Genomic DNA, 14,273 nt, shown 5'->3' on the forward strand with positions numbered 1-14,273 from the left:
TTGTAGCATATCTGTAAAATGTTGCAGCATTGGGGCGTCTGGACGGCACGCGTAAAGTCTCCATCCGCAGTGTTCCGCACGTGTAGGCTAGTCTATTTTCTTTAATCCCACAAATGCACGCTGTGACCTACGCATCGCGCTCCACTAGCTGAAACTGTATCGTGTGTGTGTGTATGTGTGTGTGTGTCATGTGCATGCGTCCGTGCGCGTGTGCGTGTGAGATATGCATGCACAGAACTTGCACCACACTACACTTGTGCTGTCACTGCAAATCAGATTGAACATACAATTCCATTACTGTGATGTTAATTGTATGTTTTATATTTCTATATTATATATCTATTATATATCTATGTTGTAGCATATGACTATGCTATTGCTGTAACATTTTGTAACCATGAAAAAAGTTGAGTTTATCCAAGCTCCCATACTCCTCATAGGGTGCTGAATCTGCTGATGCAGTTGTCGTGGCTGTTGTTGCTTGGTAAGCAAAGCAAAGTTACCATGTTTACCCAGGGTAACTGGACTAAGCTCAAGAACTTGTTTACAGCCAGGCCCTGCCATATAACTCTATGGGCCCTGCTCATAGAACATTTCATGGTAGGTGTAGTGGTCATGTAGGTGTAGTGGTCATGTTTAGTTGTTATTGTGTGAAACAGCACCACCCTGTGGTAGCTCAGGGTTTCTTATTTTCTGGTTGCCATGTGCTTGCAATTAGACTTATATATTTCAGCTGCGCTGCCTGCAGTCAGTCAGATCTCTTCAGCTCCAGTGTACTGCTGTCTGTGGCTCCTCTTGGGCTAAAAGCAATGTTGTGAGTAATACGTTTATGATGGCAGGTTATTTTATGTTGTTTCTTGTTATTTGACACATGCTTTCTGACTGTATTGTAACAGTAATTTGGAAATGTTTTATTTTGTTGTTACAGTTTCACAAATTGACCAGTAAAACTTCATAAAGACAACGCCTTCTCTGTGGAGTTTGTTGGGAGATGTTTAGCTTGTGGGATAGCTGGCATCCTCTGCTAGTGAGGCCTGCACAGTGAAAAACAGCATTACAGCCTGCGATGGAGAACCGGACAGCCATTACACAGAGCTACACAATCCCAAGAGCTAAGTGGCTAACACAAGGCCAGCTTGAACTCTTTCTGTGATTAAACTCATCACCGTCATTATGGAAAGAATAACCAACACAAACAAAAGTAAAGAGGATGTTCGCTCTGTAAACTCTCAATCAGGCCGCACAACATCCAGTGCAAGAGCTAATCTAGAAATCGCAATGGCAAATGCAAGAGCCGAAGCTGCATTAGCCAGAGCAGCACACTCAGAAAGGACTGTTGCATTAAAGGTTGAGTCAGCACGCATTCAAGCCATGCTCGAAGCATTAGATATCGAAAAGGAAAAGGATGCTGCCATAGCAGAGGCAAAGTCATTGCAGACTGATTTAATCGAAATGGATCTTGAGGTACGCAGTAAGGGTTCCAGGTCTCTAAAACATAGCCAATACCAGCGCACCGCTGCATATGTGGAAAGGCAGTCCAGCAGGATGAGTACAGGTGTCTTGTCCGACACAGAATATGTTGACATCACAGGTGGTGCGTCTGACACAGAACAGTTTGATGTCCCAAAGGCCCCCCCTCCAAGCGAGGTGTCAGTTCAAGCTAAGAAGGATGGTGTGACGCAAACATTATCACAATCACACACCATCCAAGTGAGACTCTGCCTCTATACACACTATGTCTCACTATGTACAACAAGAAGCTCAACACAGCCAGATGCATGGTTCTGCCTCTGCGTACACTACACGTCAACATGTACAACAAGAAGCTCAACACAGCCAGATGCATGGTTCTGCCTCTGCGTACACTACACGTCAACATGTACAACAAGAAGCTCAACACAGCCAGACGCATGGTTCTGCCTCTGCGTACACTATACGTCAACATGTACAACAAGAAGCTCAACACAGCCAGATGCAGGGAACTGCCTTCCTGTACACTACACCTGGCCATGTACAACATGTCCCGCAGCACAGCCAGATGCAGTATGCTGTCTCTGCATACACTACACCTAGCCAAGTTCCGCAGCACAGTCAGATGCAAGGTGCTGCCCCCGTCAATGTTGTGCCTCGTCACGTACAACATGCTCGCCAACATAATGATGTGCAAGCAGCTGCACCTGTCACCACTACGCCTCGTTATGCATCTCAGGCTCCTCAGCAAAGTTGGGTACCGCTAACACAGAGCTACAATCGGCAGTCCCCATCTCCTACTTACCAGCCTGTTCACGGAATGCCCAGTGGAGCAAGTTACGCCCACTCTCAAACCAGTGACCTTGCAAGATACCTCGCCCGCAGTAACCTGGTGACCTCAGGGCTTGCTTCATACGACGACCAGCCGATGAATTACTGGGCGTGGAAAACATCGTTCCACAGTGCCATCGCTGGTTTAGATTTATCTGCTGCAGAAGAACTTTACCTGCTAGCCAAGTATCTATCTAGGGAAAGACTCTAAAGAACAGGTCAAGAGAATCAAAGCAGTCAATATCAGATATCCGGATATTGGACTGGGGATGGCATGGGATCGACTCGACGAAACCTACGGTGCACCCGAGGCCGTCGAGCAGGCTCTCTTCAGCAAGCTCGAGAACTTCCCCACGGTTACAATGAAAGATCCACAGAGACTCCGGGATCTAGCAGACCTGCTGTCAGAGCTGGAAGCAGCCAAGCTGGATGGCTACCTGCCAGGTCTGACATACCTTGACACCTCCAGAGGTGTTAATCCAATCATTGAGAAACTTCCGTACAGTATTCAAGAAACGTGGATCAGTTTCGGGTCAAGATTTAAGCGTGAACATTTTGTCAGTTACCCTCCGTTTTCTGTGTTTGTAGATTTCATTCGCACAGAAGCAAAAGCTCGCACAGATCCCAGTTTCAGCTTCTTTACTCAAGCTTCAACAGAAAGAAAGAACACGTGGGAGAGGCCTGTAAAGATGCCTGTGCATGTTCACAAGACTCAAGTGTCATCGACAGAAAAACCTGATTCCAAAGAAGCTGATAAATCTGCAGAACCCAACAAACACTGCCCCATACATGGAAAACCTCATCCCCTGAAGAAATGCAGAGGCTTTCGGGAAAAGAGTTTAGAAGAACGCAAACAGCTTTTGAAAGAACACTCCATCTGCTTCAGATGCTGCTCCTCTACTCAACATATTGCCAGAAACTGCTCAGCTGAGGTGAAATGTGTGGAATGTGGGAGCACGGGCCATGTAGCAGCGCTCCACCCAGGACCAGCCACCTGGGAGTCTAAGTCGTCCCCTCCCGCTTCAGAGCACGGCGGGGAGGAGGACAAAGCAGATTCCCAGGAGGTCACTTCAAGGTGCACACAAGTGTGTAGTGAAGGACACAGTGCGAGCGCATGCTCCAAAATATGCCTTGTTAGTGTATATCCTACCGGTCGCAGAGAGGAGTCCAAGAGAATGTACGCTATATTGGACGAGCAGAGTAACTGCTCCCTTGCACGGTCCGATTTCTTCAATGTCTTCAAGATCTCAGGGTGTTCTTACCCATATACGCTGAAGACATGTGCTGGACTCAAAGAGACTGCGGGGAGAAGAGCCTGTGGTTACACCGTGGAGTCAGCGGACCAAAACCTAAGCTTTCCTCTACCTACACTCCTCGAGTGCAACCAAGTCCCTAACAATCGCTCCGAGATACCTACCCCGAACGCAGCCCGCCATCATACTCACCTGAAGCACATCGCCGACGAAATACCACCGCTCGATCCGGACGCTAACATACTCCTTCTACTGGGCAGAGATATCCTGAGGGTACACAAAGTCCGTGAGCAGATAAGTGATAAGTAAGGACAACGCGCCATTCGCCCAAAGGCTCGACCTAGGATGGGTAGTCGTTGGTGACGTATGCCTTGGAGGTGCCCATGGACAGCTACAAAACAAGCATCCGAGAGAACGATCATCTACAGCCGTGCATCAGCCATATTGAAGGGAAAGAGATGTTCAGTCAAGCGCCTAAGCATCAACACCATCCAGCAATGGCGCTTGTAGGAGACAGCCTTGGCCAGATCTTCACTCGTACTGCTGACATTCACAAACTTGCACCCTCGATGGAGGACACAAGATTTCTTCAGACCACGGAAGCTAAGTTCCAGCAGGACAACTCCGACAGCTGGATCAGACCGAGACAACGGCTGCCTAACAACCGGAAACCTGCTCACCACCGCCTTGTCTCACTCTGGCGGACACTGGGAAAACGACCACAGCGCCATGTTCTAGAGTTCATGGAGAAAATGCTCAAGGGAATGCATGCAGAGATGACACCACCCTTACAGCAAGGACAGGGGTGCTGGTACCTCACCTTAATAACAGCCAGTTATCACGCCCTTGCACATTCTTCTCAACCACAGGTGCACAAGGAAGAGACTCTGATTCTATTGATTAGTGTGGGATCTTTGAAGACCCCAAGCGGGGAGTGTTCTGCCCCCACTGTGTAGTGGTCATGTTTAGTTGTTTGGTAGCTCAGGGTTTCTTATTTTCTGGTTGCCATGTGCTTGCAATTAGACTTATATATATTTCAGCTGCGCTGCCTGCAGTCAGTCAGATCTCTTCAGCTCCAGTGTACTGCTGTCTGTGGCTCCTCTTGGGCTAAAAGCAATGTTGTGAGTAATACGTTTATGATGGCAGGTTATTTTATGTTGTTTCTTGTTATTTGACACATGCTTTCTGACTGTATTGTAACAGTAATTTGGAAATGTTTTATTTTGTTGTTACAGTTTCACAAATTGACCAGTAAAACTTCATAAAGACAACGCCTTCTCTGTGGAGTTTGTTGGGAGATGTTTAGCTGGTGGGATAGCTGGCATCCTCTGCTAGTGAGGCCTGCACAGTAGGGGTTCAATGCCTTGCTCAAGGGCACTTCAATGGTGGTAATTTTTTAACGTGCCGGTCCGGGGATACGAACTAGCGACCTTCCGATATCAAGACCGCTCCGCAAACCGTTCGGCCACCACTGCCTCCTTAAGTAAGTGTTCCAAGGGAGGTGTTGGATGAAGGAGGGTTACGGGACCAGTAGCCTCGGTACCAGGCTAGTGAAGGAGGGTTAAGGGACCAGTAGCCTCTGTACCAGGCTAGTGAAGGAGGGTTAAGGGACCAGTAGCCTCGGTACCAGGCTAGTGAAGCCACCCGGGAAAATGCAGCAACTGTATCAAATGTGAATTATGTTAGGCTAGTGGGAAGGCATAAGGCACCCAAGATTTTGAGAAACCCTATAGGCAATGTTTTTCATATTCTTTAGAATCTAAGGTATATGAAATGGATTCTTTATAGTAAAAATCACACTTGTGTGATGACAAAATCATCGCTATGGGGTGATCAGCCAATCATCAGCCAATCTTTGTGTTCTCACAACCCCTCAAAGCTGGGGGGCTAGTGGTGGGGGAAAGTAGACCCTTCAAGCAGTTACCATTACTTTCAGAGTGTGCAGCCGAGCTGTGCGCAGTCAAGGTCACTCAGTGGGAGAGAGATTTCTATATAGTGGCAGGCCAGGGAGTGACACGTCAGAATTCTCCGGGACAGACTAACTCTCTGGCCTGCGCTTCGCGGGGCCCCCAAATCTGTGGACTGATATGATCGAATCCGAATTCGTGATGTAACAGGTCGTATTTGCTTTCATATATGTCTTTGCTGTTCATATGTATATCACATGACCATTCAATTTGGGATAATTGTGGGCAATCAATAAATGCCAGATCTTGTGAATCCATAATTTTAAGTGTACAGCCTGTTTATTGGACTATTAGATAACCCTCTCACAGGATGGCGCATCACTAGCATCCCTCAAAAAGATATAGGCCTACCTATATTTCACTGTAAATATAGATCTATTAACATATAGGCTAGTGTGACACACCCCATAAATTAGCAATGTGATTCATGGACTTCATGTGGTCAGCATGTGGCATCGGTCATCTATGTCACTCAACATGATGTATCCATGATGTATGATGCAACATTTTGGCAAGGTTTCAGTCCGACCAAAGCCCCATAGCCCCCATTCATTCCATTATAGGCCTATTGGAGATTCTGTGGCCTACTGGCAGTTTGAACACAAAACTTGGCGCTGATCAATCAGTCCAACAGTCAGTTTGCCAGATTAACTCTAATCTAGACACACATGCCGATAAACAGATCTGATCCGCTGTGGAAGGAGTTGAAGGAAAATAACCACAATTTCTTCTGTGTTTTAAATTGAACTATCACTCTGTGTCCAGCACCAGCAACGAACTGGATGTGTGCAGGTTCAACCCACTTATTTTGAACTAGACTACTGTGTGGAGCTGTCCTGAGCTATAACATAACTGTGTAAAGTAAGGTCTGATCCCAACAGGTGTGTGACAGTAGACAGTACCCATTGGTTTGGTGGCAGGATGATTCTGTCTCATTTTCGTCCCTGTTTGGATCCAATAAACTCATGGACCGTTTATTTTTCTTCCTCTTTCCTTTTTTATCATTAGCATGTAGAAGTTATACAAAACTTTAGAGCTCTGAAGACGGTCCTCTACTCTGCCTTTTGCATGGTGCAGCTGCTTCGGGGCATAGCTGAGAGATGATATGATCCACCTGACTCTGCCACGGGTGATGCCCAGTGCTCTTGACTGAGCAGCAGCAGTCTTAACTGTCTGAGACTGATTCTTCCGACTGCACCCCAGTCCCCAGAGACGGGACCCTTTGCTGAAAATGGTAAAAATAAAAAATAAAAAAGTACCTGAGGCAGGCTGAGGGGGCTTTGAAATAGTGGTGCTGAAGGGTGAAAATGGAATTGGTCGGGGTTCTTTCTGTAGGCCTATAACTTTATAATGCTACTGTATTTTACGCAACACTCTGGAATTCAAGTGGCAGATGCAGATTGTTTTTAGGGGCATGTCATGTGACTCATGTGTTCTACCTGCACAGCCTTTATGATCTACCTTGTGGGCACCCCTGGTATACACCATTGTGGAAGGGGTCAAGGAAAGTGTGAAAACAAACAATGAGGATGATAAACCTTTAATACCGTTCGGGTGGCACCGTGGCATGGGTGGTGGTGTATGTGTGGGACTCGCCAATGTCTAAACAAGTGCTTCAAACTAATTATGCACTATGCCCCCCTTTATCTTTGATTGGATATCTAGTCAAGTATTAACACGTGAAAATTGCTGAAACCCAATGGGCGCTATAGTGGGCGTGGCTTCAGTAAACGTCACCTCCCAGCCATAATGCTAGCAGAAGTCTTGTTTATTGTAACTAGCAGGCTAAACTCATTTAAACACAAACGTGTTCACGTTTTATGCCAATATTATAACCGCTTTTCCACGACCACTCGTGTGTAGAATGACGACAACAATTTCCACGTGAAGGGGTGTCATTTACATTGTATTTTCCCGCGGGGAACTGAGAAGATTGTGTGTCGGCTAGCTAGTTGAAGCTAGGGTGGCTAACAAGCCTGCCGTCACGACCGAGTACACAGCGAGCCAGGCAGCTGAGCTCCACAAGTCGGCGTGTCGACACTGGATATTGCTGCCGTTATCATGGAAAAGGTAAACTACCCAGTGCATTCAAAGTCAAACATGTTATTCGCTACAAAATATAGCTCATAAGACAACTGTTGATACTTTAGCTACATCTGCCTCTTGGTTAGCATTCGCCCAGGCCAGACCGGCAGCAGGGTTTGATGGACTGCTCTCAGCTGAGGATTGGATGTGTAGCCTCAGAGATTCCTGCAGAATAGATATCTGTAGTCAAGGTTGAAGGGTGCTCGACAACGTTACTGGGGGGCCTGTTCGTTAGGATGGCTTGCCTTGATCCGGGAACGCCCAGCGTGGGTTCAATGACCATTGTCCCCAGTCACCGGGGCTCCCCACCCTGATTATCATCATCATGATCATGTCTCCCTGATGCATGATCAGACTGTCCATGGCCAACCAATACAAATCGTAACAATTTTCAGCATTGATCGTTGAGACAGAATTATTTCATAGTTGAAGCTGAAGCTACAGTTCCATTTTCACAATTGAATGAATGACCAGCCCGTGGCTTACAGTAGTAATTAAGTGGTTGGCATCAGAAATGAGTGGACATTGACAATGATTGTAGTAGGTCGACATATATGCTTCATAATAGATCAGATGCGATGGAAGGGAAAGGCATATAGTATTGTAAGATTACACAACAAGACGAACAACTGGGCCTTTTTGATTGATTGATTGAAATATTTATTAACAGTTTGCAGAATTACAGTACATTTCAAGCACAAACTCATTACAAAGACTGTTAACTGTGAGGGGACGACCCAATTAAGCATTACACTTGTTTACAACAGGGTCCACATTGTTCAATTCATCAAAACATTTATCCTATCCTCATATCATAACTTGTCTTATTCCCACAGGCAGATTTCTTGAAAGGGCTCCCTGTTTACAACAAGAGCAATTTCAGCCGGTTCCATGCAGACTCTGTTTGTAAAGCATCCGTGAGTAGCTTACATTATGTCACTCTTGCCTTGATATGAGTTACAGACTTGATTCTTGTTCTTCTTAAAGCTATACTGTGTAACCTTTAAAAAAAAAAAAGTTAAATTTTATATATTGGAGGGTATGCACATGCATAAAGTGAATGGCAGAATAGAAAAGTGAGTTTAAGGTTGTTTAACGTTTAGTGCAATCGGATAGGACTTTTCTGTTTGGATGTATGGACTGTCAAGGCCAGAAAGTGCCGCATAACTTCCAGGCATGATTATGGTGATGTCACACAGGCATACTCTCAGATCTGTCTCACTCCAGCCTCCACTCTCTGACAACTACCAAAGTGACTGCCATCTTTGCAATGCACTAACGGACACAGAACGCATTTGACACACACAACCACTTTGACGTTCAAAGGGATCAATTAAGAGCTCATGGGAAGTGCAAGAATTAACTAAAGACTTGCAATGATGGTAGTGACCAGCAGAGAATTTACCCAGTAAATATTAACAATGAGTGTTGAGTGAGTACAAACTGGCTACCATACCAAGTATCAGTTTATGAAAATAATAATAAAAAATCCCAGCAAAGTTCTGAGCTAGATAATCTATTAAAAAGCAATAATAAATGGCATACATGTTAACAGCAACATTTTTCTTTTATCCCAAGAATATAAAACCTTTGATGAATCGATGAATGTGATTTTATCATATTGGCAACTTGTTTAAATCCTTATTTACAGAACAGGAGGCCCTCTGTGTATCTTCCAACTCGTGAATACCCATCAGAACAGAGTAAGTACCAAAACCATTTTCATATTTGCTCTAATGTACTGTTGGGCACAATTGGCTCAGCTTCAAAGTCTTAATTAGGCAGTAAAGCTTGAGAAATAAAAACAATGGCAAGGCAATATTTTGCCTGATATTTTGGAAATATTATTTTCATGATATGAAATGATTTGATAAAATCATAATTTGTTCAAAATGGTGACACTGGTTCTTGGTTATTTATTTCCTTCAGTTATTGTAACAGAGAAAACCAACATTCTCCTTCGCTACCTTCATCAGCAGTGGGACAAAAAGGTGAGCCTGAGAAAGGAGCATTTTATGTACCATGCAATAGCTCTAATTTAACAAATTTAACTTTTCAGGCCGTGTTGTGAGTAGTTTAAATGAGCCATCCACTTTAGAACCTGCCTTCTCTAAAACAATATCTACACACACAATATAGCACATGCATGTACGTACAATGCCTTCTATTCCACGGATAGCAGAGAAATCCAGAGGCAGCAGAGAAATCAGCTAAAATTGGACAAATAGATGTGGCTTAATTTGCTCTTCCTACACAGGAATGTCTAAATTAAATATGTTATGAGAATGATACTAAAATGTATCGACTTTTGGGTTGGGTGGCAACTGTGTCCATGTAAAGATGTGTTCAACTTCTGGTCTGTATTTAGTATACAGATCAGAAATCAAATTGAGACAACCTTTAACCACGTAAAATATTCAGAAGGTTAATGTTGGATTTATGTTGTATCAATATACAGTATCTCCACCAGGTGGTGACAAAAAAAATACAATTTCCCACTGTTTTAAAATTTAAGTACTGCTCTTCCAGAGATTCAGTGGGATGCCATCACGTGTCTGTATTTGGTCATATTCACAGATGGGGACATCATGACATTTTATTTTTAACTAGACAAATCGGGAATCAAATCATTTGGCAGGTTTTTGTTGCTATGAATTAAATTATTCAGCTTGATGTATTGGCCTCTTTATACTGGACAAAAAAGAACGCAGCCTGCGGCAGGCAGGTCAGGAATGCCTTCACAATCATAATATATAAGTTTGCGCATCCTGGCGTTTATTCATAAATTGCCTTGCACATGTTACCATACACATTAACCTCGGTTACATGCACAAAATGATGAATTGTCTATTCTGTGTAGACTGTACGGTTCCAGTGATCCAGCTTTCTGACTCTGTGTGACACTGTATTGTTCCACCACTTTTGCTTCGGCAATGTAAATGTATGTTTTCCCATGGCAATATAGCCGTTTGAATTGAATTGATACACGTCATAAGTGGTCGCGGAATGTGCTGTCACCGAAATGACAACGTAGTACATTCCGATTCTAGAGGCAAATCCACTCCACCACTCTGTCCTTGCATCGAATCCTCTCCTCCTTGCTGGGGGCGGAGCTAAGGAGCGAGTGGAGGATGCAAGGAAAGCGAGTGAGTGTGAAAGTTGCGGTATTGGAATTTGTCTTTACGCTCCCTTCGTGTTCCGACCAGACGCAAACTGGGGTGATTCCATCAAATAGAATGAAGGAGTTACCCTCCGTAAAACACACGCACTCGCTTGTCAGCCACGGACACAGCCAGCTGTTATATCCTCATCCTATCTCTCTCCTCTGCGTTCCGCCTGAGCTGTACATTATACACATCATTTATATCCCTTTAATTGAACCTTACCCTGTGTTCCACTGTATAATGGTCAATCGGATAATGTCTGATTTTATTCACTGTTCACAACAGAATGCAGCAAAGAAGAGGGAACAGGAGCAGGGAGAGGGGGATAGCCCGGCACCTCCAAGGAAGATTGCCAGGACAGATAGCCAAGAGATGAATGAGGATTCATAGTTGTGTGTGTGTGTGTGTGTGTGTGTGTGTGTGTGTGTGTGTGTGTGTGTGTGTGTGTGTGTGTGTGTGTGTGTGTGTGTGTGTGTGTGTGTGTGTGTGTGTGTTCACAGGGTATGGTCAATGTAAGTCAACACGATGAAGGTTTCTGGTGGTTCTCTACCAATCCACCCTGACATTAAAGCCTTACTATTGCTAGAATAAATGTGTTTGGTTTAACACACTTTCCCATTACAGACGGTAACATTTTCAAGGTGATTGAGTGTTTAATCAGTCTCTTATTTAGCATTTCAGCTAGAAACGGTGAGAGTGCAGGTGTCTCTGGCGGATTCAAAGCCAGGCCAGCTGCGTGCTGCGCGTTATTTATGTGGTGAGCCACTAAGGCGCCCCAATTTAATCTGTGATTTAATTGTATTGGCACAAAGTTCATATAACTTAAAGTCCCCCTTATATTAAGTATGTAATGTACTGTATGTATTGCATAATTTGCAAATTTCCCTTTAACGGCATTTTCTCCTCAAAGGCCTCTAGAACCCATTATTATTTATCTTGGTATATAAGAAACATCATGTCAGAAGAATCTACTATAAACTGAAGCCGATATTACTGAGAGAACTTTGTGTTGTGGTGTTGCCCTCATTTAGTTTGACCATACCCTCAATGTGTATGTATTGTGTATGATTGTGCACATGCTAAGGTCTGAGTATGTACAGTATGTATGTATTACTTGCATGATTGAGTGTCAGCACATCAAGCATCAGACACTTGACAGATGAGAGCCAGACACTACACTACTCTAAAAAACAGTTACATACTGGCATGTAACTAGTGTAGCTTTATGTAAAAAGGAAAAAACAAGCTACTGTTGGGTGTCTGTCCTGATGTATGGGAAGAAAACATTTTTGTTACTATTTTTTATTATAATGTTTATTGTTTTGTCCTGTTTGGCAATGTGCTTCCTGCTTGCCACAGTGCTTAACCGTCTCGGTTTAACTGTCCACCCTGCAACCACACGGGGGGAGGGGGGGGGGGGTCGCAACATTTCTCCACACGGTTTGCTTCAATGGACCCAAGGATGCACTGTGAAGAACAGCACAACATATAGGAGAAACTCTTCCACGATTTCCCCCTTCATTTGAGTTAAAGGTCAAAATACATACCTCCATTCCGTTTCGGGATGGAGGTTTTAAGAAATATTCTACATCCAACACTGCCACCAGGCTTTCAAATGTTATATGACAAGTGGGCCTACCAACTTTCTCTTGATGGGACAAAGGAGGAAGTATTGTAAAAGTGCTTAGTGCTCTTGAGTTGTTGTAAATGTTCCATTGCCAACTCATTGAATTTATCTGCACAAGTACACAAGGCTAGGAAAGAAATATGTGTGTAAATAGTAGCCAGTGTAAAATAACATGTACAGGATATTGTAGGCAATTAAGTAAAAGAGAAGAGCACTCATGTCCAGTGGATGTTATCCTGCCTTGCATGTTTTCAGGAATGCTTAAGTGACATCAGGGGTGGGGGTTGTCTATTCTACAGTATGACTTATTGAATTGCGGTACCTATAGTTATCATCGTTTGTGGCTTGGTCACTTTGGGCCTTGCTTGCCTCTGGGCTGGGATATCTTTCTTGGTTGTACGCTCCTGGTGATGATGGTCCTGGAAGATTATTATTGAGAACCCTGCTTCGAAGGAGCAGGGGGACTTTAACCATTTAACTCTATGTACTTATTTGACCGGCGTCCCCTGTGGCTCTATACTAGGTCCGCACCTTTCCCCCAGTCCACCAAATATCTTCACTGATGGTAGCCGATCTACAAGCTCACTATGTGTTGCAATGTCGTGAGCTTGTAGATCATGCTATTTTCCCCCAAATGTTTGCCCCCAGAATAGGGACGATAGGGTTCATGTGGCTAAAGCATATTCTATGATCTGCCATTGAATGCACAAAATAAGCATGCACTGCAAAGTGCTGTTGCCATCCTGCCTTGTTCTTGACATTCAGGTTGTATTGGTGTACTGAACAACACTGAATATAGATTTTTTTTTTAATGTCGTGAACACTGCCCAGCAAGGCCTCTTTCTCTTTTTTGTTTTAACTGTAGATGCTGCAATGTGGGTTGACTGGTTGTCGAGTGTTCTTCCTTCATAACTACAGTATATGTAACCTGTCTAGCTTGGAAGCGTAAATACATGGTATGCTTCTGCTTGAATAGACTGTTCTGCAACACCCCAAGCCTTGCCCCATCTTGTGTATTTGGCCAACCATGTTCTTTTTAGCTTTGTTCAAATAAAACTGGATTTCAGCTCAGCTGTGGTCATGTGATATTTTAATGTATGGAATGGTTAGGATGTATGATTCAGTAAATCCCCAAAGAATATGTGCATCAGAGACCCAATAATTTGGGCTACATCTAGCCTTTACTAATCATTTTGGGATTTTGTGGGTTGTCATCTGGAAGCTATTTGAACCCCACAATGACATTTATAAAAGCATTAAACAAAAAACCTTCATTTTTGTAGAATGTTTTATATAGGTAATTTCTTTCATACAATTAGTAGGTAGACAACACAACTTGCATTTCAAATTGTTTTATTATCTATTTTTCAGGTCTTACAAAAATATGACAAAATAAATTAAAAGAAATAAATAATCCCATTTCCCAGAATAATTTTTCTTGAAAGTTTTTCTTTTTTTTTGTACAGTGGTACATTGGAAGAGCATATGATGGACTTTCAGTAAGTGAGGCTTTCATTAGATGTCTTATTTTTTGTTTTGAGGTTAAGGTAGGGATTCTTAACCACAGATCTATTAAGATGAAAAATAAATAAAAAATATTACCTATCACTAGTCCTTCATTGATTCCACATTACAATTGTACAGTAGTACTTATGACTAGCCTGGAATCCACCCTGATTCGCTACGCAGTGTGGATCCCAGGCTAACTTATGACAAAGTTGTCCTTGGATAAACAATGGCATTGATAAGTTTATGCACATAACCTACATCTCTATAGGGAGACTGCCAATCCCTAGTAACAGCTGAACCAAAGTTATCCTTATAAGGTGTACCCTGATGCCCCAATTGTTAGAGAGGCCTATGGGTTGCTTGTGCA

At 43.5% G+C, this 14,273-nt stretch overlaps 1 protein-coding gene across 4 annotated transcripts; it reads left to right on the forward strand.

Annotated features, from left to right (window-relative positions):
* The first annotated feature begins 7,272 nt into the window (after positions 1 to 7,272).
* On the forward strand, positions 7,273 to 13,468 carry dda1 (DET1 and DDB1 associated 1). 4 transcript variants are annotated; one of them, XR_014569361.1, is made up of 6 exons: positions 7,273 to 7,591; positions 8,443 to 8,523; positions 9,258 to 9,309; positions 9,536 to 9,597; positions 11,056 to 11,232; positions 11,271 to 13,468. XR_014569361.1 is itself a non-coding variant. In XM_083767111.1 (6 exons), exons 1-5 carry the CDS (start codon positions 7,583 to 7,585, stop codon positions 11,158 to 11,160), a joined length of 309 nt encoding a protein of 102 aa, XP_083623237.1. In that variant the 5' UTR covers positions 7,273 to 7,582; the 3' UTR covers positions 11,161 to 11,208; positions 11,271 to 13,468. The 4 variants fall into 4 exon arrangements, 2 of the variants coding, with proteins under 2 accessions (XP_083623237.1, XP_083623236.1); XR_014569362.1 differs by having other exon boundaries at positions 11,056 to 11,212; XM_083767111.1 differs by having other exon boundaries at positions 11,056 to 11,208.
* The last annotated feature ends 805 nt before the right edge of the window (positions 13,469 to 14,273 follow it).

This window comes from Protomyctophum parallelum (assembly GCF_964188405.1).
Source record: "Protomyctophum parallelum genome assembly, chromosome: 6".
NCBI classification, from domain to species: domain Eukaryota; kingdom Metazoa; phylum Chordata; class Actinopteri; order Myctophiformes; family Myctophidae; genus Protomyctophum; species Protomyctophum parallelum.